Source organism: Dromiciops gliroides, chromosome 6 (assembly GCF_019393635.1).
Source record: "Dromiciops gliroides isolate mDroGli1 chromosome 6, mDroGli1.pri, whole genome shotgun sequence".
Lineage (NCBI taxonomy): Eukaryota > Metazoa > Chordata > Mammalia > Microbiotheria > Microbiotheriidae > Dromiciops > Dromiciops gliroides.
Window position 1 is genome coordinate 223,259,974 of NC_057866.1, and position 25,285 is coordinate 223,285,258.

At 41.9% G+C, this 25,285-nt stretch overlaps 1 protein-coding gene across 2 annotated transcripts; it reads left to right on the forward strand.

Annotated features, from left to right (window-relative positions):
* The first annotated feature begins 4,573 nt into the window (after nt 1–4,573).
* On the forward strand, nt 4,574–14,146 carry TIFA (TRAF interacting protein with forkhead associated domain). Of its 2 annotated transcripts, none has more exons than XM_043972022.1 (2): nt 4,574–4,829; nt 13,294–14,146. In XM_043972022.1, exon 2 carries the CDS (start codon nt 13,305–13,307, stop codon nt 13,848–13,850), a length of 546 nt encoding a protein of 181 aa, XP_043827957.1. In that variant the 5' UTR covers nt 4,574–4,829; nt 13,294–13,304; the 3' UTR covers nt 13,851–14,146. The 2 variants fall into 2 exon arrangements, with proteins under 2 accessions (XP_043827957.1, XP_043827958.1); XM_043972023.1 differs by lacking the exon at nt 4,574–4,829 and adding an exon at nt 4,945–5,374.
* The last annotated feature ends 11,139 nt before the right edge of the window (nt 14,147–25,285 follow it).

Consider the following 25,285-nt stretch of genomic DNA (forward strand, 5'->3'; position numbering starts at 1 on the left):
GACTATGAGCAAAAGTGAGAAATCTCCCAAAGTGAATCTGAGCCTTTTATGTTATGAAAGACAAGGGTTGCATTCTGAATATTCAACTGGGGTGAACACTTTGGTATAGTGGAAAGATCACTAGTTCTGGAGTCAGAGGAGCTGGATTCAAATCCTCTTTCTGATTTATATTACCTGTGTGACCTGGGGTGTGTTATTTCACCTCTGTGGGCCTCAAGTTTTCTCAACTGTAGCTGGACCAGATGACTTCTAAGATCCCCTCCTGCTCTAGATGTGTGTCCTGTGATTCAATAAACCATATATCCTCTCCATTTGCAGCAGCTGAACTTAATTAGTGAGTCTGGTGGACAGTGGGTATTGCTGGGAAAATAAGCTGAGGCAATGGTTTACCAGTTTTTAGAGGACTGGTCTGCTGGAATAAACACAAGTCACAGCTGGTTCAAGGAATATTACTGAACTGTGATGAGTGGCACCATCTGGAAAACCCTGCCAACTACTTTGGAATCTCTGGGCAGATACAGGTAAAACGTCGAGGAACAGGCACAGTGGGAATGCTGTTCTCTCTGAATACTCTGAGGCACAAAGCCTTCCAAATTTCCTAGAGAGAATATAAAGAGAGCCATGACTAGAAAGTGATTATAAAACCCCTGCCTTAATCACTGAGTTCTTACAGAGATTGATTTCTTCCCTAGGGAAGGAAGGGAGAACTATTCCACAGATGATGATAGAATACAAGCTTTCATTCTAACTATGGCAATAGAACATAACTTTCTTGAAGATGGGAAGCATTATACTTTTGGCTTTGTAACCCAAGACCTTAGCATACAGTAGACCCTTAATAAATGCTTGCTGATTGGGTTAATTGATATGGCAGTGTGGGAGAATGTTCTTCCCCTCCCAAATATGGTATAACTTGAAGAATGGACACAGGTCTTTGGGGAGATTCTAAGACCAGTATTATAACCACACCCAACAATCTTATCCCTCATAAGAAGCTGCCATCATTCTTAAGGAATGCTGTTGACCTAAAAGGAAAGGAGAAAGGGGAAACCTGGTTGGTATGTTACTGAAATACTCTGAGTATACCATTGTTAGACACAGAAAAGTGAAGATATAGGCTAGAGAGCCTCAGATTTTATGTGCTATATCCGTTAAAAATGGGGCTGCTAGGGACAGCTAGGTGGCACAGTGGATAGAGCACCGGCCCTGGAGTCAGGAGTACCTGAGTTCAAATCCGGCCCCAGACACTTGACACTTACTAGCTGTGTGACCCTGGGCAAGTCACTTAACCCCCATTGCCTCACTAAAAAAAAAAAAGGAATTAAAAAAAATGGGGCTGCTAAATGGTGCAGTGGACAGAGGACCAGGTCTGCAGTCAGGAAGACTCACCTTCCTGAGTTCAAATCTGGTCTCAGACACTAGCTCTGTGACCCTGGGTAAGTCACTTCCCCCTGTTTACCCCAGTTTCCTCATCTGTAAAATGAGCCAGAGAAGGAAATGGCAAACGACTCCAGTATTTGTGCCAAGAAAATCCCAAATGGGGTCATGTAGAGTCAGATATGAATGAAAAAAAAGACTGAAAATCTTTTTTTTTTTTTTTTTGGTGAGGCAATTGGGGTTAAGTGACTTGCCCAGAGTCACACAGCTAGTAATTGTTAAGTGTCTGAGGCCAAATTTGAACTCAGGTACTCCTGACTCCAGGGCCGGTGCTCTATCCACTGTGCCACCTAGCTGCCCCAAGACTGAAAAGCTATGTCAATGTTCATTGTTATTATTGGGATGTTTTCAGTCCCATTGGTACAACAGGTAGAAATTACAGAGAAGCAGATTTAGGAGATTTGGTGTAAATAAAAACATTCCTAGCAATCAGAGCTACCCAGAAGTCAAATAGGCTGCCACAGTGGGTAGTAGGATCTTTTCATACTAGACAGGATCTAGAAAAAGCTAGATGATGGTCTGACAAATATATCATAGAGGAAATCCTTGGTCAGGTACAGTTGAAACTTGAAGGCCTTTGCTCATCCCTTGAGGATTGCCTGGAATTATAAAAGTTACAAAAACTTCAATTAACTGCCTCATGTGAGAGTGGATTTGGACTTTTGACATTATCTTTCTTTGACCAGAATTTCCTTGGTCTTTGGCAGACCATGAGGTCCTTGACACTATACACTATCATGAATTAGCTTATCTACTTTGCAGGTAGGATGCTTATAGTGTTTATAACTCAAGAAACTTTCTCATCTGAACATAAAGTGCCATTCAGTGCATTGACTATGAATAGCATCAGATGCCTTTCTCTTACACACAGAAACCAGTCTGGTATCTAGGGTAATAAAGTGATGGCTACAAGCAGCCTTTTGCTTTTGAACTTGTAAACTATTAACAGACTACGTGACAGGGAGATCCACCCTATTCTATTCACAAGTTGTCAGTGAAAAGTTGGGAGGTTGAGATTAAGAAGCCCAGTTTCAGGCATGTATAGACAGCAACTCACTGACCAATATACTAATGAGTGCCAGGTTGGAGACATGTACACTGAGAAGTAAAAATGAGATAATTTTAGGAGAGAAAGACCAGGAACAATTTTGGGGGTACAATTGGAAGTGGCTTCACATAGCAGGTGGTACTTGACCAGAGCTCTAAAGTCAGTTGGGGGAGCACATTCTAGGCACAGCAGAGTCTGTGCACAGAGCCCAGAAATGTAATGTGGAGTCTTGGATATAGCTACTTCCATAGAATGGTACGAGACATGATATGGAATAAGCTGGCAGTGGCTGACCTGGACACGGTAAGGGTCAGGCTAAGGAGTTTGTATTTTATTCTACAGGCCATATCCAATTTTGAGCAAGGGAGTCCTTCCTGTCCAGACCTGTGGTAGAAGATAGTTAAGTTGGCATTTGTGGGAAGGGTGGCTGAGAGAGGGGACTGGCTGGAGTTAAGGAGGGCCATTTGGAGACGACTGCAATGGTGCAGGCAAGAAGTGAAGAGGGCCTGAACTAGGAATGGAAAATAGAGGGACAGATTAAAAATGTCATGGAGGTAGAATCAACCAGAATTAGGAGCTGATTGAGTAAGGGGGTGATGGAGACGGAAGAGTCACAGAAAAGTCCAAGGCAGAGAACCTTGACGACTAGAAGCTGCTGATGGGGCAGGTTCAGTGGGGAAGATGGGTATGAGATGCGAGTGGGATGTCCAGGTGGCATCTGGTGGCAGAAGACTAGAATCTGGGAGAAAGGCTAGGCATGCATGGAATTAGGAGCCATCTGTTTACTTGGGGATTCTTGGGGAGAGCCCAGAACAAAGCCTTGGTGTACAGCCATACTTCAAGAGTAGGTGATGGCTGATGACTAAGACGGCTAAAAGACAGAGGAGAGCCAGGTGAAAGCAGTGTCATGGAATCCAAGAGAGAATAAAGCACGGCTTTGGCAAGGAGAAAGACTCAGAGCCTGGCACAAAGGAAGAGAGAATGAGTGATGATGAAGATGAGTTCTGAGACATGGAATAAGGGAAAAGAAGGATCTCATTATGTTGTTTTGTTTTTTGTTTTTGTTTTTTTTCCGGTAAGGCAATTGGGGTTAAGTGACTTGCCCAGGGTCACACAGCTAGTAAGTGTTAAGTGTCTAAGGCCGGATTTGAACTCAGGTACTCCTGAATCCAGGGTCAGTACTTTACCACTGCGCCATCTAACTGCCCCCCAAATTCAGAATTAAAAAAAAATTAAAATGTAAAATTTGGAACTTTCTCCTTGGAAAGATTAGAATTCTGAACACTGGCTTGGTTAAATGATTTGCACACAAGGTCACACTGCTAGTCAGAGGCTGAAGTAGGATTAGAACCCATATTTCCTGTCTCTCCCTTCATGATACTCTCCTCTACAAAATTATGTACCCAAAACATGGTAAATATTTAACAACCAGCTCTCCAAAGAACAAAGAACCCCCCCCCCTGCAAGACACAATCTTAAACTTAATCTGTATTACCTTTTCCTCCATCACTTTCTTAAATCAAGATAATCAATATAACAAATCAAGACTAATACCTATATTTTAACGATCAGTCTGTAAGAGCTGGCTCCACTATATCTCTAAGCTAGCCAGATAATGTTTAAGATTTTTACACACTTTAACAAGAATGAGTTTTTGGTATTAGTTAGCCAGATGGCTTTTTTGTTTGTTTTGTTTTGTCTTATTGGGGGGGGGGGAGAAGGAAAGAGAGGAGAGAGACTTTGTGGTGGCCTCGAAACCATACCACTGAAGCAGCCACAATTTGTGGGAGAGGTCACACTTCACGAGTGGTCCAATTTCCTTCTCAAGTGTGACTGACAGAAGGAAATGAATGGGTTATTTGCATGGGTTATCGGGACCTTTCTCCCAAACACTTTGGCACCATCTCCATCTTGCCCAACTCCACCCCCGCATCTTCCGATGGTCATACTGCGGGCACAGCTCGCACAGACACAAGTACTTCAGACTTTTTTGGTTTGTTGTTGGTTTGGGTTTTTTTTTTTTTTGGTAGACTTTCATACTTGCCTTGGCCCCTCCCCTCCCAATCCTCACCCCCACTGTCACGGGACTGAGCAGAGGCGGAGAGCTGGCGAAGAGGAGCACAGTCCTACAGATCTCTCTCCTCCGCTACAAATAAAAGGGTTCTTTCACCCAGCTCCCACCTGGGGAGGGGGAAGCCACCGCTCCGTCCAGCCGGGGGTCAGCCTAGCTTTGCTCGTCCCGCCAGCGCCGCGTCGTTGTCTCTCCCAAGCTCAGCTGCATCGGGGACGCCTCCCCGAATCTTGCTGCGTCTAATCGCGTTGGCCTTGGCTTTGGCCCGGATAGGTAAGAGGGAGGGAGGCGGGGAGCCTCCTCGGGAGAGCCCATCCCTCGGGTTTGGCCGTGCCGGGATACCTGGCCCGGGAGGGCGGGGCGCGGCCAGACGGCAGCAGCTTCCCAGTGGGCGCGTGGAGGGAAGGGCGGCTGCCCACGGAGCCAGGCTCTCGGCGTCGGCCTGGCTACTTCTGAAAGCGGGGGGCCAGAGAGGGAAGTGGAGAGAGGCTCTTCTTTCTCATCGATGTGCTTTTCTTGGAGGTTGAGACACCCTTTGGAAAGTGAAACGTAGATGGCCCGAGCAAGGGCACGGAGGTGGGAAGGGGAAGGAAATAACCAAGGAAAACTCCGCAGTGCCCACAAAAATAGCGTGCGCTCTGCTCTGGCGTCCCCGCGCCGGTGCGAGCAGCGAGGCCAAGGGAAGGCGGCCCGACGCAATTGTGAGTGTGGGTTTTCCCGGGAACACTAGTGAGCTCTGGAGGGTGTGTAGCCCAAGTGGCTCGTAAAGGTTGAGACCCCAGGGACCTTAAACGCCTTCCACTTCGCTCATTTTACAGGTAAGAAAGGTTAAGCTCGTACTGCTAAGGTTGCAGCAGCTCTAGGACTCAGACTCCAGTCTTCTGAAGTGAAATTTCGGGTTTGGAAACTTTTCTATGGGTTCCAGCCTCTTTTAGGAGGGCTCAGAGTCTTTATGGAAGAGCAGGGATGCACCATTGCAGGACTGTGTGTTCATGAATGTAGGGAGCTCCCGGTGTGGGAACGTTTCCCACCAATGCAGGATTGCAGTCCAGTCTTACAGAGTTGCCTGGGGAACTGAGAGGCTAAAAATGCGCAGGTTTACACAGCCAGAAAGTATCAGAAAGAGGACTTGAACTCAGTCCTGACTCGCAGGCCAGCTCCGATCTACCCTTATGCTGCCCAGTCATCTGATACGGCTACTTAAAGGTTCATTAAGGGAACATGAACCCAGGTTTCCTAACTCTTGACCATTTTTTGGTTTTTTTTTTTTTTGAGGGGCAATTGGGGTTAAGCAACTTGCCCAGGGTCACACAGCTAGTAAGTGTTAAGTGTCTGAGGCCAGATTTGAACTCAGGTACCCCTGAATCCAGGGCCGGTGCTCTATCCACTGCACCATCTAGCTGCCCCTCTTGACCATTTTTTGCACTGCACAGGGCTTTTTCTAAAGCGGTTACAGCTGTCTTTGTTAGGGTAAGCATCTTTTCTTCCTTAAAACTGGCTGTGTGGGCTACAAAGGAAAGTTGGTTCCTCTGTACTTTCCCGTATCGGCTAATAGAAAGCAGGCTAGTTGAGAAATTTTCTATGATGTTTAGAAATATGAAAACACCCTCCCTCCCATAGGTAATAGATTGATAGATATGATAGAAAGACACAGACAGATGATACACAATATACCAGATTGTTGTTCAAGATAGTTGTGTCTGACTCTTTGTAACCCCACTTGGGTTTGTTTTGTTTTGCTTTTAGCAAAGTTGCCAGAGTGGTTTGCTATTTCTTTCTCCCGCTCACTCTACAGATAAGGAAACTGAGGCTAAACAGGGTTATGACTTGCCCAGGGTCACACAGCTAGTATCTGAAGCAAATTTGAAATCAGGAAGGTGAATCTTCCTGACTTCAGACCCAGCATTCTGTCCAATTTGCCACCTAATTATCAGATAAAGATAGAATTGTCCTCCAGGCAGAACTTGCTCTTACCTGTGAATGGCCAGAGCCAAACAGAGCATGCTAGCGTCGGGAGAGTCAGGAATCCAAGAGAAGTTTTCTTTTCAGAGCGAGGGAAATGGCTTGCAAGCAAGGACACATGTGCTGGGGCCCCAGCCCCTAGTGGGGAGACCCAAGGCAGTGTGGGGAGATCTCAGGACTTATACTAGTGGCTGTCTGGTGAGCTGTAGCCCTGACAATGAGGGGGAACAGAAGAGTGTGACAAATTTGATTCATTGCAGGACTTTCCTAGTTTGTCCTGTGCTTGTTTTTGATCCGAGAACACCTGGTGGTTATGTGATTTTCACAGAGGTGAGATCATCCAGAGGGTGATCACAAAGGATTGTTGTCCTGTCACACTTGGGGCACAGCTTGTCCACTGGGCCTTAGCTCTGGAAAGCAGGGGGTCTCGGAATATTTTGTCAACCAGAAGGTGGGCATGAAGGATTGCTGTTTTGCCAAGCTCAGTGGTATAGCGTGCTTGCTGGGCCTTACCTCTGGAAAGCAGGGTATTTCCTAATATCTTGTCATTTCCCCCTTTTGGTCAAAGGGGTGGGGTCTCTTACCCCCTACCCTTCTGGCCAATAAAGGAGAGGCGGGTATAATCCAAGAGGTCAGTTGGGCCAGGACAAGATGTTGCCCAGGGGGGTCAGTTCCTTGTGGGGACCTATTAGGGAAGAATGTCCCTGGTGTCATTGCTAAGCCATTGTTTGCTTGCAAGCAGAAGGGGGAAGGGTCAAGAATGTAGAAGAAGAGAATGCAGAAACTCATTTATGAGAATTTAGGTTCTCTAGACAGTGGCAGTGTAAGGGTCATCATGATGATGGCCTAGTGCAAGTGCCTTTGAAATAGAGAGGAATGGGGGACATTTCTTACCTGAGAAAAATAACAATCAATTGATAAGACATTCCTGTTTTGGTTTTCCTTGTTTCTTCTGGAAATATTCTTTTTTTCTTTCTTTTCTTTTTCTTTTTCCAGGGCAATGAAGGTTAAGTGACTTGCCCAGGGTCACACAGCTAGTAAGTGTCTGAGACCAGATTTGAACTCAGGTCCTCCTGAATCCAGGGCTGGTGCTTTGTTCAGCTGCCCCACTGGAAACATTTTTAATAGCTCTACCCCTCTAATGCTCATAGCCAACCAAATGCTCTGTTCCCCAGCCTTTTTCTTTTTCTTTTCTTTTCTTTTCTTTTTTTTTGCTGTAGGGCGAGAAGAATAAAGTCATAATTTTGGTGGAGTTTTGATGGATGTTTTGACCAAGGGGGAAATCCTGCCTCCTGCTGCTGCTAGTACATTCAATTCATCATTTATTAACCACCTCCTATGAGCCAAGTGGTGAGGCAGGAAGCGTGGAATCCACAGTAGTTTAACAAGGGCATGTCATTAACCTTTTCACCACACTGGGCAAATCTCTCAAGACTAGGGCTAGCTATTGAGGACTTGTCAGTGGGAACTGGGAAAGTGCCCTGCACTAAAGAAGCAACCAGTGTAGACCAAAACCAAGATAACAGCAGATCCCAAAGGGCAGTGTCTGTCCTTAAGTGGCTTCGAGAGGATCCAGTATTTAAATAGATAAATATAAAGCTATTGAGGAAGCACAGACAATTGACAAAGGTGTGGAAGGAAGGAAAAAGTTTCACTGGGAAGAAAAAAATGAGCTATGTCTGGAAAAATGAGGATTCTAAGAGGCAGAGATCAGGGGGGAATGCGTTTCTGGGATAAGGAACGGGCCTAATTTGGAGAAGAGCCCATCATAAGAAAAAAAAAGAGAACTGCTATTTGCATGCACCTGTGTGGAAGGTAGTCGGAGTCAACCCTAGTCAGACTTGAGAAACTGGCCAAGCTTTTAGAATGCCCAATCTCCCCATTTTGTGCTCCTCCTACCTACTGACCCTGTCCCCTAGAAATCCAGTGCCCTTAGGAGACCATAGGATGTAGAGTGGGGAAGAGCTGTCAGATTTTTAGTCCAGTTCTCTGTCTGTCTGTCTTTCCTTTCCTCTCCCTCTCTATTCTGTTTCCCTCCCCCTCTTTGTCTCTCTGCTGTTTCTATTTCTGTTCTCTCTCCATTCTCTTTTTTCCCCTTCCTCCACTCCTTCGGTCTCTATCTTCTGTCTTTCTTTTCTCTCCCTCCTCTCTTTCTATTTCTTTTCTATCTCTCCATTCTCTCCTCTTTCTCTTTCCTCCTCGTTCACTCTTTTTTCTTTCTTCTCTGTGTCTCTGTGTCTGTGTCTCTTTGTCTCTCTTTGTCTCTGTCTCTCTCTCTCTCTTTCTCTCTATTTCTCTCTCTCTCTCCCCCCTTCTCTCTAAAAGATGAAGAGATAGAGTCCTAGAAATGTAAACTGAGTGTCAAGGTCACTCAGATAGCAACTACCTGAGCCACTGTTTCTGTTCTCTAAGCCTTTCCTTTGCAATCAGAATTAAAAAGATCAGAAATCAGCCATTTGCAGTCGTTGATTGATTATATATTAATCAGAATAAGATTATCTCAACCAGACTTCTTCATTTTAAGCCTTTTATCTTTAATACTCTCTAGAGCTTTGTGCCTGGACTTCTTGGGCTGTCTGGTGAAGCCAATGGACCCCTTTTCAGGATAATGGGTTGGGGTTTTTTTGCTGGGAAATGGGGGTTAAGTGACTTGCCCAGGGTCACACAGCTAGTGTTAAGTGTCTGAGGCTGAATTTGAACTCAGGTCCTCCTGAATTCAGGGCTGGTGCTCTATCCACTGCGCCACCTAGCTGCCCCGGGGATAATGTTTTTAAATGCATAAAATAAAATATATGAGACTACAAGGGAAATGAATTATATTGATTTTAATAATTATACTTTATTTAAACATTCATTAAATTTTTTTTTGAGTTCCAAACTATCATTTATACATGTGAAGTCATGTAAAACATATTTTCATATTAGCCATGTTGCCATAAAAAAGCAAGAAAAATAATGTGAAAAATGTTTGTTTTGTTCTGCTCTCAGAATTCATCCGTTTTCTCTCTGGAGGTAGCTAGCATTTTTCCCTGTGAGTCTTTGGAATTGTCTCGGATCATGGTATTGATTGCAGTAGCTAAGTATTTCACAATTGATTATGTTGCAGTATTGCTGATACTGTGTACATTATTCTTCTGGTTCTATTCACATCATGTGGTATCAGTTCATTTAAGTCTTCCCAGGTTTTTCTGAAAGCATCCTGCTTGTCATTTCTTCTAGCACAATAGTATTCCATTACAATTACATACCACAACTTATTCATCCATTCCCCAACTGAAAGGGCATCCCTTCAGTTTCCAATTCTTTGCCACCACAGAAAGAGCTGCTATGGGTATTTTGTACATATAGGCCCTTTTCCCTTTTCTTTGATCTCTTTGAGATATATACAAGTAATGGTATTTCTGGGTCAAAGGGTATACACAGTTTTATAGCCCTTTGGGTGTAGTTCCAAATTGATCTCTAGAATGGTTGGACTGGAAACCAATTAATTACGTTGAAATAAAGTTATCAAAATATAAGGAAAAACATTTTTATTAACGTCCACGTTAAGAACCCCCACTCTAAAGAGAACAGTTATATCAATAGAAGTATTGTTAATTATGAAATCAAAGGCTTTGTACCTTCTTAAGGGAACTCCAATCAATCAATAAGCATTTCTTAAATACACCATACAATACACAAAGACAAGAATGAAGCAGTCCCTTACCTCAAGGAGTTTACATTTGATAATATAAGTTAGCAGTTGGGTGCATTTGGGGAGCAGCGCTATGACCACCTAGACCCAGGTGGACTTAATAGGAAGGCCTCCCTGAAGGTAAGCCCAATTTAGTTTTTTTAGAGTATAAGGGAATAGACCTTGTGAAAAAGGTCATCTGTGGGGAGGTCTATTTTCCTTTTGCCACTCGTCCAATCTTAGGGTTAAAAGGGAATTTAGAGATAATTTTGTCAAACCTGGCCTCATCCTGCCATTGGAGGTTTCACTGGAAGTATCCTATCATAGGTTTTTGCTAGCCTGGATTCCCTCCTGACCAGATCAATCAGGAGGGGCTCCTGGTCCCCTCCCACTCATCTCTCCCCTTGCCCTAGGATCCCTTGAGTTCATATTGTATACTTTCTAGCTCATTTATTATTTTGATTAACATTTAATGATGCTGTTTTGTATTGTGATACCCCCTTTTTTAAAAAAAATTCTTTTTTCTAAAAATTTTTTCCAGGGCAATGGGGGTTAAGTGACTTGCCCAGGGTCACACAGCTAGTAACTGTCAAGTGTCTGAGGCTGGATTTGAACTCAGGTCCTCCTGAATCCAGGGCCAATGCTCTATCCACTGAGCCACCTGGCTGTTCCCCATTTGTTAATTTTTAAATTAGTATTTTGAGACAAATCTCGCTTTTGAGATTTTAAGCAACCCATTAGTTTGCTATATTGTATGCTCATGAAATTCATGAATATTCTTTATTAATCCAAATAAAACATTATTAAATTTATATTATCATTACCATGTCTTATCCATAAGTGCTTAATAAATATTAAATTGAATGAAGAAACTTTTATCTTTGAACATCAAACAATATGCCCTTTAAATGAAAGGGAATTTTGGATTAGCTATATTACTAGATATCTTCATTAGCACAGACAATTAAGAATTTAATGACTTTTCTTTTTAAATCTTTTTTTTTCAGTTATACTTGCATAACTGCATAATGGGTTAAGATCCTAAAATCATTGATTTGGAAAGGGAACCTCAAGTCTAGCCAGACCAACCCCTTCATTGTACAAATGAGGAACTGAGGTCCACAGAGGTTCAATAAGTTTTGAAAAAAAATTACAATTTAAAAATAAATGACAGTTATGCATATGTTAGATGAATACTTAAGAAGTCATTTCCAGCCATATCTTCAGTTTTGCTAGTTTTTATACACCAGTGATCAAGGAGAGACAACAGAACATACCATGTGCTCCAGGGGAGATAGGCCTATTAACAGCTCCAGGATGTTGAGGTTAACAGTCAATTTGTGGTACTTGTGGTTAGTGATAATTTTTTTTTGGTTGTCAGTTCATCAGAAATAATTGATAAACAACTCTAGTATTGTATTATAATTCTAGTAAACAACATTAAATTATTTTCCTTCTCTTCAATGCCTTTTAAATTTATTTTTAATGTACTTTTTTTCTTTCTTTAAAAAACAGTGTTTCATTAGAGGTAGCATTGTGTGGTAGATGAAGAGCTGGTCTCAAAGCCAGGACAAACCTGGGTTCAGGTCTTACCTCTGACATATCCTGGCTATGTTAACCACTTAACCTTTCTGCCTAGGTGCTGACCTTTGTTTGTATGGGAGTTGCCCAATACCAATAAAATCACAGGTCCGGTTCCTCCATAAATGTTTCGTTGACATGAAAAAACTATCCTGGTCACTTCCCGATGACCTGTATATCTGAAAATAAAACCCTTCTTCATAATAAAGAACAGTTGAACAAACTAGTAGAGCACATTGGTCATGCCTAAGAGGGCATGCCTCATTTTGCACCTGTAGTCCATAGAGTCTGGCTGACAAAAGGAACTTCACTTAAAAAGACGGAGGGTGACCACATTTATCAGAATTCTGAAGCCTGCCAACATAAGCTAAGAACTTAATGGGCTCCTAGAATTATTTCAAGATTTAGAAAATGCTCTCTGGTCCTCCAGTTCTTTGGTTACTAGATAAAATTCCTTTAAGATTTTTTTCATGGTATTAGATTGAATGAGAAGCTATTTTTTCCTGTCCCTTTTCAAAAAGTAACTTAAAATTTCTATCTTTAAAATGACTAGGTAACTTTGTTGTTCAGTTGTGTCCGACTCTTTGTGACAACATTTGGGGTTTTCTTTGGTAAAGATAATAGAGTGGTTTGCCATTTCTTTCTCCAGCTCATTTGTGACTTGTTTAGGGTCACAGCTACTGTCTAAGGCTGCATTTCTTTCTCTTTTTGTGTGATAAGGCTGCATTTCAGCTCAGGAAGACGAGTCTTCCTGATTTCAGGCCTGGTACTCTATCCACTGTACCACCTAGCTGCCCGATTAGATACCTTGCATCCCTGAATTATATTCCATTCTGTTGCTTAACATCATTGGTGTCAAAGAGATTTGTATATATCTTTGGAATCCCTTGGTCCCTTCAAGACTCAGCTCAAGTTCCATCTCCTAAACAAGGAGTCTTCTGATTTTATCCTATCCAGGTGCTTTTTTGGGTCTTTGTGTAACTAGGACTTCTCTTGTTGAATTGAATTTGTTTTATTTCTTACAGGGCCCTGGAGTAAGGGCTTTATTTTACTAAGCAACTATTTTTTTTTTTTAGTGAGGCAATTGGGGTTAAGTAACTTGCCCAGGGTCACACAGCTAGTAAGTGTTAAGTGTCTGAGGCCAGATTTGAACTCAGGTACTCCTGACTCCAGGGCCGGTGCTCTATCCACTGTGCCACCTAGGTGCCCCCTAAGCAACTAAATTTAATCAGAAGTATGCCACATGTGTAACACCTTAATGTTGTTGTTATTATCCTTAACTTCAAACTCAAACAAATCTTTTATGAGAATTTTTATTTTTTAGTGAGGCAATTGGTGTTAAGTGACTTGCCCAGGGTCACACAGCTACTAAGTGTTAAGTGTCTGAGGTCAGATTTGAACTCAGGTCCTCCTGAATCCAGGGCTCTATCCACTGTGCCACCTAGCTGCCCCATTGTAGGGGAAGTCTTAACACGAATACTTGGTGATGTACTAACTTTGCGATTCACTTGTCGTTGGCAGGTCTCTTTCTGATGCCTGCCATGTCCAGCTTTGAAGATGCCGACACTGAGGAGACACTCACTTGCTTCCAAGTTACAGTCTATCACCCCAGCCAAGATAATAATAAGGTGTTTCAGGGGCTGAGGTTTTTCAGTCGAGAAAGACTGTCATCCATGGAAGTGGTAAAGTTTGGCCGCAGTCCCAACCTGTGTCATTATACCTTTCAAGACAAACAAGTCTCTAGAGTACAGTTCTCTCTGCAGGCATTTAAACAATTCAACAGTACAGTACTGTCATTTGAAATTAAAAACCTGAGCAAGAAAACGAACCTGCTTGTGGGCAATGTAGAACTTGGCTATCTCAATAAAGTGGACCTTCCGGGCAGGTGCATTGTGCGGTTTGGAGAATACCAGTTCCTTATGGAGAAAGAAGATGGGGAATCTTTGGAGTATTTTGAGACACGTTTTATCCTGGCCCCACAGTCACTCCTAGAAGAAAGACACTATAGAACGCCTGTACCTGAAAATGGCTTTTCTTCATCCACATTGCCTATGGAAATGGATGAAAATGAATATTGAACAAACAGAGAGGATAACAGGACAATCATAAAGGAGAGAGGAAGGCGGGCAATTTGATGGAGATTATTTGGGCAGAATGAGTTGAACAACAACATTTCTATCTTCCTTGCCATCAAATAGGGTTTTAAAAATTCCGTGCTTTGTTGTTTTTTAAATTCTGTGGCTTTCTTGGGCATTGAAGATCACCAGAGGAAGAGGTTCAGTGCTTTGGGTGGATCCTCTCTAAAGGATTTACAGAAAAGCATGGATGTGAATTGTGCAGGATATAAGGGTGTGTGTGTGTGTGTGTGTGTGTGTGTGTGTGTGTGTGTGTGTGTGTGTGTGTGTGAGTGAGTGAGTGATAGGGGGAGGTTAGGAGCTGCACTGGGAATATGAGACCCAGCACAAATGAGATCATGAGGGTATCTAAGGACCTATCTACCAACCTGGAGCATGATCTTTTTTGGATACGTAAAGAATTAAAGTTAGATTACTGTGGTGTCTTTTGAAGAAGAAAAGCTGTTAGGCATACCTTATAGTGTACATATTTTTAATGTGTGTGTGTGTGTGTGTGTGTGTGTGTGTGTGTGTATATGAATCCATGAAAATGCATTTACATAAGTAAGGGTGTGTATTTGCCATGTGATTTTAGTGGTACAAGGAATTCCCAATGAAGAAACTCCCTCAACCAACGTAGAACAGCCTCTGCTATGACACTTCAGATCTTAGAGATTTGCCCAGATAACAGACTTTTGGTGTTTTGTTTTTGGCCCTTGTTTTTAATTTCGTGTTTTTACTTTTGTCTGGATAATGGGCCATGCCTTGGCTTGGTCAAGTCTTCTTATTACCTAGCATTTTGGTTTCCAAAACTAAAGATCCCGGCCAATTTTTGACCATGTTGTCAGCCTGTGAAAACTGTGATATCCAGACTGGTTCAGACGTTTATCTGTTGTAGCCATATTCCAAGGGAGAGACCACGTTCTGAGGTGGCAGAAATGATAAATTTACCTCTCTGCCTAATCTTTGGCTCTGGAAGAAGGAGTTGAAATTTTTCCTTAGTTTTCTTTTAGTAGAGCCAGAAATAATGTTGCTTCTCAGATAGTTCTCCCCCATACCCCTACCTGAATTATCCAGTATCCCTGGGAAATTTTTAAATATTTTGAAGAAGTACCATGTCAGATGTTGTTTTAGGGAGTATTTTTAATAGTCTGTATTTCATGTTTCAAGGCTCCATAGTTTTGTAAGTATGAGACCTACCTCCATTTATGAAAACTGGAAGCTCTCCATGCCTAAGTAGAAAGTCTGTGGCTGAAAAAAAAAATCATCTGGTGGCCAGTCATGTGGCTGGGTTTAGCTGAGCCCTTTGAACTTGGCTGGTCTGGTCCCTAGACAGCAGACACACAGTCTTTCACAGGGCTTGTACTAGAGACCTGCTGCCTTTTTATACAGGTTGGGCTATATTGGACATGTCCTTAGGTAAGCTACGTGTTAGTGTATTCTGAAGTTGATCTCATTTCATGGCTTGCCAGAAGTGGTATAAAAGACATCATAAAGTGTGATTGGCATAGTCATGTAGGGAGAAGGAAGAGGGCAGGGAGACAGCCTGAGGTGCTTCATTAGCTTTCCCCCAAATGGCAAAAGAAAATCAAATGGCTTCTCCATGAAGGACTTAATCTAAACACATGGAAAAGAATTACGCAGAATAAGTGCATGGGAGGAGTTACCTGCACGTGTATCATGGGGCAGGGGAGACACCCTGAACCCCATGATAAATGTCTGCTTTGTTCATTTGACTTAACCCGTTCAATCCTTGACTAACAAGCTTTTGATGCATATTTTCTATTAAGCATTAATAGAATAAGGTATATAATCCTGTTTCTATGACCACTTGCAATAACCACTCACATTTAAAATTTACAAAGGGCCTTAATTCCACTGCCTTCCCTCTTGGTTATCCCGTTTATCCTGTCTTAATCTTGTTTGTTTATAGTTGTTTGAATATCTCCCCAGTTAGACTGTGCTTCCTTGAGAGTAGACACCACCTTTTGTATGCCCAGTGTTTAGCACCGTGCCTAGTACGTAGTTGGTATTTATAAATGTTTGTTGACTGACTGATTTCATAACAAACCTGAGAATTAGCACAAATAATATGTTCATTTTACAGGTGGGGGTGGTGGAAAATAAGGCTCCAAGAACTTGTGATTTGCTCAAGGCTACAAAGTGTGTGGCAGAGCCGTGCCTGGGAGGGATGCAGGTTTTCAGACTCTTACTTCTCCCTCTTTAACTACAATGTTCTTGGATGGATCTGTGATCTTGACATAGGGCCTTCCTCCTATGTAGATTATAGTCCATCTCGTGCAGCTCTTGTCTACGTCTTCTTGTAAATCCACCACCAAGAAGCCCACCCCACTTGATAGGGATTTTCTAATTTGTTGGATGCCAATAGAATATGTAGGTTTTCTATCACTTAGCCCTCACTTGTCACATGACCAGCCCATTTTTAACCCCCAGTAGTAAATTTCTTTGACATCTTATAAAAATAGTGAGAATGGGGGGAGCTAGGTGGTGCAGTGGGTAGAGCTTTGGCCCTGGAGTCAGGAGTACCTGAGTTCAAATCCTGTCTCAGACACTTAACACTTACTAGCTGTGTGACCCTGGGCAAGTCACTTAACCCCAATTGCCTCACAAAAAAAGTGAGAATGTCAAGATTATTAATAACTGCCATTGTCTTCATTGTACTAATACAATCCAGTTCCTCCAGTAGTAAGTCTGTTTGTTGGCCTAATTGATGGATTGGTCTTTGGGACAAGGCTCTAAACATTTCAAATATAAACAGCTAAGCTAATGTTTAGAGTTGGTCAGAAAACCGATTCTTGGCACTGTTTGCACTGGCATTCCCTCATTGTATCACAGAAGTCGAAAAGACATAACAGAAGGCCATCTTGTGTTTTATTTGCTTCATTGCTTTCTTTGTTGCATAGCCAAAGAATTCATTACCAAGTATCTGGCTTCCTGGTACTTAACCAGGCTGGTTCTACAACAGCATTGCAGATGTAGTCTGTCATTGGGATTGTTCTCTAAGCCTTTCCAACGTCGAGCTCTGCTGTCATAGCTGTCAAGAATGCAGCCCTGCCCCCTGCCCCAAATGAGGCCATGAAAGTGAGACTGTACTGTACTGTCTTTTAAACCAGATGCTGATTCATCCTCAGGAAGGCCCTGGGAAAGGTCATGCTCATCCCTGAGGGAGATCTAATTTCACAGTGTGTAAAGACTTGAAAAGAAGAAGGAGTGTTGAAAATAGTAATATATCAAAATGCCTTGCTCCAGGATATGAAGCCATGTCCACAGCATTCCAGCAGGTCTTAAGTGTGTAAGGAGGGCCAGTGGTGAGTAGTAGCTGTCTACCCAAGATTGTCATCTATCCTGGGCAGCAGTCCCATGTGGCAAGACTGGCTTGGACTCCTGTCATGGTGGGTTTGGCTTTGGGGCCTTGCTTTTCTAAGGAGATCTGACCTACTAGAGATGGTTTTGGGCCTTTCTTGGACCAGAATAGTGAAAATTGAGGCAAGTGTAGTTCCTTGGTAATGTGTAGCATTTCCATATTGTGGTTTCTATACTCTCCCTACATTTGTATAACCAGTAAAAATGAAACAGTCTTCTGGAATGCATGAGTTAGTTTTGGAAGAAGAAACATTGGTGCCATTACAGGTAGTGTTAAGAATGGGTGTTCCCTGCTTTGGTTGGGGCCTCTGACTGAGTCTTATGGGGAGCAGGAATTGAACTTTCTGGAAAGGACTTCTTTAAACATTTCTGTGTAAACAAATGCATAATGTGAAAGTTTATAGTAAAGCAAAGATTTTTTAAAGTGAATTTTCTTTTCAGTTGTCGTTATTTAAAAGAAGCATCTCTTCCTCCGTAATACTTCCCAGAGTGGAGGATAACTACTGGAGAGGAAAGAATAACAACTTGCACCAGTTTTTACTTAAGAATTATATTTTCAAATCTCGAGCTATTTTCCTGAACAAGCCAAAGACTTCCAAACTTTGCCCAATTCCTTCAGCTACCTTTAAAATGTTTCTTTTCAAGTCATCTTAATTTCTGGTTCAGATATGCTTTTCTTCCTGTAGGTTATTTCTAGTTCATTTAGTTTAATTGACCAAAGAGGTTATGATTGTGCATTTGATTCCTTCGTCCCCTTCACTTTAACCAGGTTGGAAAAATAAAACCCACAACTCTTCCATGGCCACACACACTGCCCCGCTTGCACCTATCAGTGATCTGATGAATAGAAGACAGAGATAACACTAATCAAGTCAGAGATAACACTAATCAGTTGCCAAATCTGGAAAATAATATGTATTTTGCAGATACATAGTGGATAGTGGATCACTAGTAGCCCCTTCCAAAAGAGAACAGTATGTCTCCAAGTATATGGAAACATAGACCATAGAGGATAGAGTGCTGGGAAAGAAGTCAGAAAGACTCATTTTTGTGAGTTCAAATCTGGCTTGGCTGTGTGACCCTGAGCAAGTCACTTAACCCTGTTTGCCTCAGTTTCCTCACCTGTAAAATGTGGAGGAGAAAGAAATGGCAAACCACTTAAGTGTCTTTGCCAAGAAAACCCCAAATTGGTTCATGCAAAGTCAGACACAACTGAAAACAACATCACTACCTACAAAACTAGTCAAAGGCATTAACAGATATCAGTAAGATCAAATGGAAGAAGGAATTCCTATAGATGAGAAGGTTTTCCAGAGGCTCCTGTTTGTGAATGATATGTGAGGAAGTAATGGAAAGGGTACTGAGACAGTCAATAAGTTTACGGATTAGGCATTATGCTAAGCTCTGGGGATTCAAAGGCAAAAATAGTCTATGTTCTCAGAGTTCACTGATCAATGCAGGGAGGCAATATGCAAACACCTATGTACAAACAAGCAATATTAAAGACAAATTAGAGGCGGCAGCTAGGTGGCACAGTGGATAAAGCACCGGCACTGGATTCAGGAGTACGTGAGTTCAAATCTGGCCTCAGATACTTGATGCTTACTAGCTGTGTGACCCTGGGCAAGTCACTTAACTCTCATTGCCTCGGGAAAAAAAAAAGACAAATTAGAGATAATCAATAGAGGAAAGGTTCTAGCACTAAGGAGGATCAGAAAAGGCTTCTTGTAAGGATAGAAGATTTTAGCTAAACACTTGAAGAAGTTAGGGAATACAGGAACTGGAGATGAAGGAAAGCATTCCAGGTATGGAGAAAAGGCAGTGAAAATGCCTCAAGTTTGGAGAAAAAGTTGTGTGTGAGGAAAAGCACTGATTGGCAGAGGTGTGTAAGATGGGAGGGGGAGGGAGTAAGGAGTAAGAAGACTGGAAAGGTAGGAGGGGACCAGGTTATGAAAGGCTTTGGATATTGAACTTAGACTTTCTATGGGATCCTAGAAGAGATAAGAATAAAACTGGAGTTTGTTTGGTAGGAGAATGACATGATTAGACTTGCAATCTAGAAAGATCAATTAATTAGCTGAGGACACTGGTGTAGGGAGAAATGTGTCAGGGAGACCAACCAGCAGGTATGAGTTGATGAGGGTCTGGCGGATACGAGAGAGATGTTAAGGCAAAATCAACAGGACTTTTCAATGGATTGGATACGGGAGGCACTGAGGGAGAGTGAAGAATTGAGGATGACTAGGAAAATGAGGGTGCTCTTGAAAGTAATATGGAAGTTTGGAAAGGGGAAGGGATTGAGGGAAAAGATAAGAGTTCTGTTTGGGGCACATTAAGTTTTAAAGTTTGAGAGTGTTATATCAATACTTTCTATTACAGCAGAATCAAGGCTAGTGTTGTTCCTTAAGTAATTTTTTTTTAGTGAGGCAATTGGGGTTAAGTGACTTGCCCAGGGTCACACAGCTAGTAAGTGTTAAGTGTCTGAGGCTGGATTTGAACTCAGGTACTCCTGACTCCAGGGCTGGTGCTCTATCCACTGCGCCACCTAGCTGCCCCTCCTTAAGTATTTTTAGGTTAACTGTTCTAGGAAGAATTTATTTCTTAACTAAAAACCTTACTTTGACATCCAGACTGGAATAACAACAGCAACAATTCAACAAACACTTATAAAAGGCTCGCTATGTATCAGGCACTGGGGATACAAAGACATAACTGACTTTTACATGGTACCTTCAAGTTCGGAAGGCGCTGTATCCTAATTATCTCATTGTAACCTCACAACAGCTCAGCAGGGCTACAAATATTATCTCCTTGGAGTTCACTGGGTCACACACCCACACCTGTAAGGGTCCTCAGGGGCCCTCTAGCCCTAGGTCTTTGTTTTACAGATGCGAAAGCCCAGAGAGGTTACCTGATTCGCTCATGGTCACGTAGGTGTGTGTAGTATCACTGAAGCAATGTGAAGGTGCAGAACATTGTACACAGTCACAGCAATATCGTACGATGCTCAACCGTGAATGGCGATGATCCAAGACAATTCCAAAGGACCCATGATGAAAAATGCTGTCCACCTCCAGGGTGAGAACTGATGGGCTCTGAGTGCAGGTCGAAGCCCTTTTTCTTTCATCATTTTTCTTGCTCTCTTCATTTTGCATGAATAATGTATAATGTATAATGGGTACCATATTTCTTGCCATATCAATGGGTGGGGGAGGGAGAAAATTTGGAACCAAAAATAAACATTTAGAAATAAAAAATGAAGCCAAGGCCGTCTGTCTCTGGAACTCAGATTCTTTCCACTGTACCATGCTGCTGACTCCATCTTGTAAAAATATTTTTAACTAACTGACGGCCTAATCTGTGGATGTTTGACTGGCTGGCTGACTGCTATTAATTTAATATGGGCCATTTATAAAATTCCCCCACACTTGCTCCTCCCAAATTGATAAGCAAAAGATTAAGAAGCCTCTCCCAATTTAACAGCAGAAGGTTTATTTATGAGATACAGTTTAGAAATAAGAATACAGGAAAATAAAATGTACAACCTCCCGATAAGCCTGGAACTTTTTTAGCATCCTCCTGCGTCTCAGTACCAACCGACCTTCTTCTAGCGTTCCTCCTTTCCGTCTAACTTCCCTCTCTGCACCATAGTGATGAACTGAAAACCCCTTACTCCGTCCTGTTGCAAACCCCCTTTCTTTACTGTAGCCACTGTGTCTCTCTCACCTCCTCACTGTCTAACTACCCAGGCATATAAAAAGCTCTCTCCTCACCTGATACTTGGGCTAACCACCTAGGCATGCCAAGCTAATGGCCGAGGGCTCAAGTCTTGAGTGAGCCGTGCTGCATCACACCCAGGGCTTGAGGGGCCCATGCCCCGTGCTGCGTGCCTAGGACCTCCTCGTGGTCTGCGCCAGGGGCCAGCCTGGATGAGCCCGGGATCTCTGGGGTAAATCCCCTCAGGGCGGAGGGAACTGGGCCTTTTTCCCCAGCCCTCTGGCTTGGCATCCTGTAAGGCCCACGGGGCTTCTCAGCTTGCCCGCTGAAGCGGAGGGGGAGGGGCACCAGCCCCTCTTACACAGAGAAGAACCCTGAGGGCCTAAGGCTTTTTAATCTCAGCCCAAAGGCACGGTCCCCAAATCACAATAAATTCCCACAATGTACTGCAGTCTACCCACTCCATTTGTACCGGCTCTCTGTGTATGGATAAATAAACTCCCTCATAGTTACTTCCTAATCTTATTTGATAATTTTCCCCAATCTTCTCTTTTTTGATCATGCTCATTATTAACAACTACTACTATTTATATAGAAGGTTAAGATTTATATTTTTATAATGCTTCAAGGTCTTATCCTGTACTCTTGTTTGTACATGGTGGTTTGAATGTTACTTCCCCCATCAGAATGTGAACTACTTGAGGTAAGAAGCTATTTTTGCCTTTCTTTGTACCCACAGTTTTAGCACAGTGCCTAGCATGCTTCAGGTGCTTAATAAATGCTTGTTGACTTGACTCATGCAGTATTTCCTCCACATTATTACTACCCATATTTGAGGCATGTACCTGATGAATTCAATTTCCAGATATTTCACCTTTCAATAATAGTGGTGAGATTTAGAATGGCCTCCTTTTCAAGAGTACTCTGAGCTTGGCCATTATTCCTTCTCTGCCATCAGAAAACCCTTTAGAAACAACCTCAAATGGCAGAACACAAAAGTGCAGATAATACTAAATACAAGCGCTTTCTATGCAAATACATCTTTTATAGACATCTTATTTTTAGGGATACTTTTTGTTTTTACATCACCTTCATTTCTGAATCTATTCCCTTCTCTACTTCACAAGCCATTTCTTGAAATAAAGATTTTAAAAATGGGGGAAAAGCAGTTCAACAAAATAAACACCAATTTTTTTCTGATGCTATGTACAATATTCTAACATAGTCTCACACCTCTGCAAAGAAGGAAAGCAGTTTCATTTTCTGAACCTTCTCCAGGACCATAGCTGTTATATTTACATGACATTTAGTTTTTGTTTTGTTCTATTTTCTATATTATACTTTATAGATATATATTATATAATACTATATATACTGTATATATACACATACATACACACACACATATGTGTGTGTGTGTGTAGATATGTATACGTATATGTGGCCTTGGCCTTTCTGGTTCTGCTTACTTCACGTCACATAAGTTTTTTTGTTTTGTTTTTTTTTAGTTCACATAAGTTTTGATACTTCTCTGAATTCTTTACAGGGATTACAAGTGTCACTGGTTTGAAATAACAAGAGAAAAGCTAATTTTAAAGGACATCAGATAAAAACCAAAGAACAGGAAAGCAGATAATCATCCTTTTGGCCATTGTCCCAGAGCACAAGGAAATGTCTATTTGAGTCGGATCATCTTTTTTTAGGCAGTCTGTTCAACTATGCTGATCATTTAAAGGAATTTTCAAATAACATCCTAACTATATTTCCAAAAGGAAGCAGCAGCTCAGAAAACTCTATTAAATTATTTTGTAAAACAACTGTTGCTTTCTCTCTCTCTTTTTTGCTAGCATTTATAACTTCATTTTCTTAAGGTTTGCAGTGTTTTACAAATACCTCATTTTATTGTCACACCAACCTTGAGAGAAAGTTAAGTATCATCTCCATTTTATTTTAACATTTTAAAAAGTTTTGAGATCCCAAATCTCTTCTTCCTTCTAGGCTCTTTCCACAGTTATACATGTGAAGTCATGCAAAACATATTTCTATATCAACTACATTGCACACAAAAAGGCAAAAAAAAAATAAAGTGAAAAAAATTGTTTCAGTGTGGACTCAGAATTCATCAGTTCTCTCAAGGTGGATAGCAATTTTTATCATGAATCCTTTGGAATTGACTGATAACTGTTTCTCAGAACATGTTTATATTATTTTTAAATGTAGCATATTAGGTACATATCTATTTAATGGTTAGTATTTTAAAGGCAGAGATGCTAGAGTATATTAGGAATTAAAGAGTTTATCAGGGGGATATTTTTTCAGAACTGGGAAATTCCAATAACGGGACAAATAAATACTAAGGTTATACACATATAGTTATGCACACACAGTTCTTGACTTACACACCTGTCACATATCAAAAGATCATCTGGATGTCAGTTCTTGGGAATATGAACATTTTCACAGAAACAGTGCTATAAATTTTAAATTCCTAGTCTAGTTCACACAACATCCAAATGTAAATATGGGCTCCAACGATCTTTTGGCAAGCTTATCAGTTTTAACTCCACAATTTTTCTTGCATCCACTCTCAATAATCACATAGCCACTCTCCTAGTTTAGGCCTTCATTACCTCTCATCCAGACTACAAAAACCTCATAATTGCCCTCCTTGTCTCCAGTCTCCCTTTCCACCCTAAACCACCATCGCTACTATTTCTAATGCAGCTGGGAAGAATACCATTCATTTCTTATTTGAATTCTTTTGGATTTCTGAGTACTAGTGAAGGCCTAACTAAGGCTTCTTAAACTGACTACATTATTCCTTCCCTCCTCAGCAAAGGATCTTGTGTGTCATTCTCCTGAGAAAACTGAGGCCGTTTGTACTAAGCTTCATATTTTCCTGTATTATATAACTCAAAACCTTCTCATTATTATTCATTTTCTCTTCCTTTGCTCTAATCTGTGATGCAGATATAGTCCCTATTGTCAAGGTCATCCTACTTTTGCTTCCTCTGTTCCTCATTACTTCCAGGAACTTATCCCAATGATCATCATCCTATCTCCTTTAATTTCAACTGTGCCAAGTATGTGCAAACATCCCAAGCCTAACTTCAAAATGAACCAAAAAAACCCCCCAACCCTGCAAAAAACTCCACACGGTTCTAGCCCCTCAAATTATCTGATGTTTCACCTCATTCACAGACGCAAAGGACCCAGACACCACCGCTTAACTGAAATGGTTTCTGCCAATGTTCTCCATGTTAACATTTGCTTTCCCTCAGTCTTTATCCCCCTTGACCTCTTTTTGGCTTCTGACAGTTGGCTTTCTCGTGCACACATCACCATTTCTTCTTGTCCTTTCAGCTTGGCTCTGTCTGATCACTGCTCTTGAACCATCTCCTGCTCCCTTAGCTTGGCTATTCCCCAGGGTTGTCATAAGCCTTTCAGTCATTCTGCCTTGGCAAATTCACCTGCCCCTACTGATTCAATAACAACTCCAATCCCTACATCCGACTTTAGTCTTTCAAACATTCCAGTACTTCACCATCACATGCTGGCTGGACATCTCTATCTACATGTCCCATCTATGCTTCAAATTGCCTTTCCCTCTAAATCCAGCCCTCCTCAACACTTTCCTTCTTCTTCTTCTTTTTTTTTTTTAAGTGAGGCAATTGGGGTTAAGTGACTTGCCCAGGGTCACACAGCTAGTAAGTGTTAAGTGTCTGAGGCCGGATTTGAACTCAGGTACTCCTGACTCCAGGGCCAGTGCTCTATCCACTGCACCATCTAGCTGCCCCACTTTCCTTCTTCTGTTGCAGGAACCACCACAGTTTTTTAAGCTTTTGCTTACCCCACCTCCAGTTCAAGTAATTATGTCTTTTTGATTCTGACTCCAATTTTCTCACCCATCCATCTCATCACTTACTCAGCTGGCATTACACTTCAGGCTCCTGACAACTCTTTCCTGGATTACTAAAACTCTTAAAAGGTCTCTCATAGACCTTTGCCTTAGGTTTTGGTAGCTAAACAAAGAAAGGGGAGATGTCCACTCAATACAAGCTTAGTCTGATAGTTAAGCACAGCATGGCTCCCACTTATCCTCATGACATACTAATCTTCTACATGAACACTGCATTCAAGCCACACAAGACTAGTAGCTATTCCCTGAAATCGATGCTCCATTATTAAAACCTCTGCTTCTGCACAGGCTAGTTAGTGCCCATGACTGGACTCCACTCCCTCATCAAGGATCTTTCCTTCAAGGCTCACCTAAGTTGTTGCCTCATCAATGAAGTCTT

Coding starts and splice junctions, on each gene's coding strand:
- TIFA (XM_043972022.1), top strand. CDS start 13,305: ATGCCTGCCATGTCCAGCTTTGAAGATGCCGACACTGAGGAGACACTC.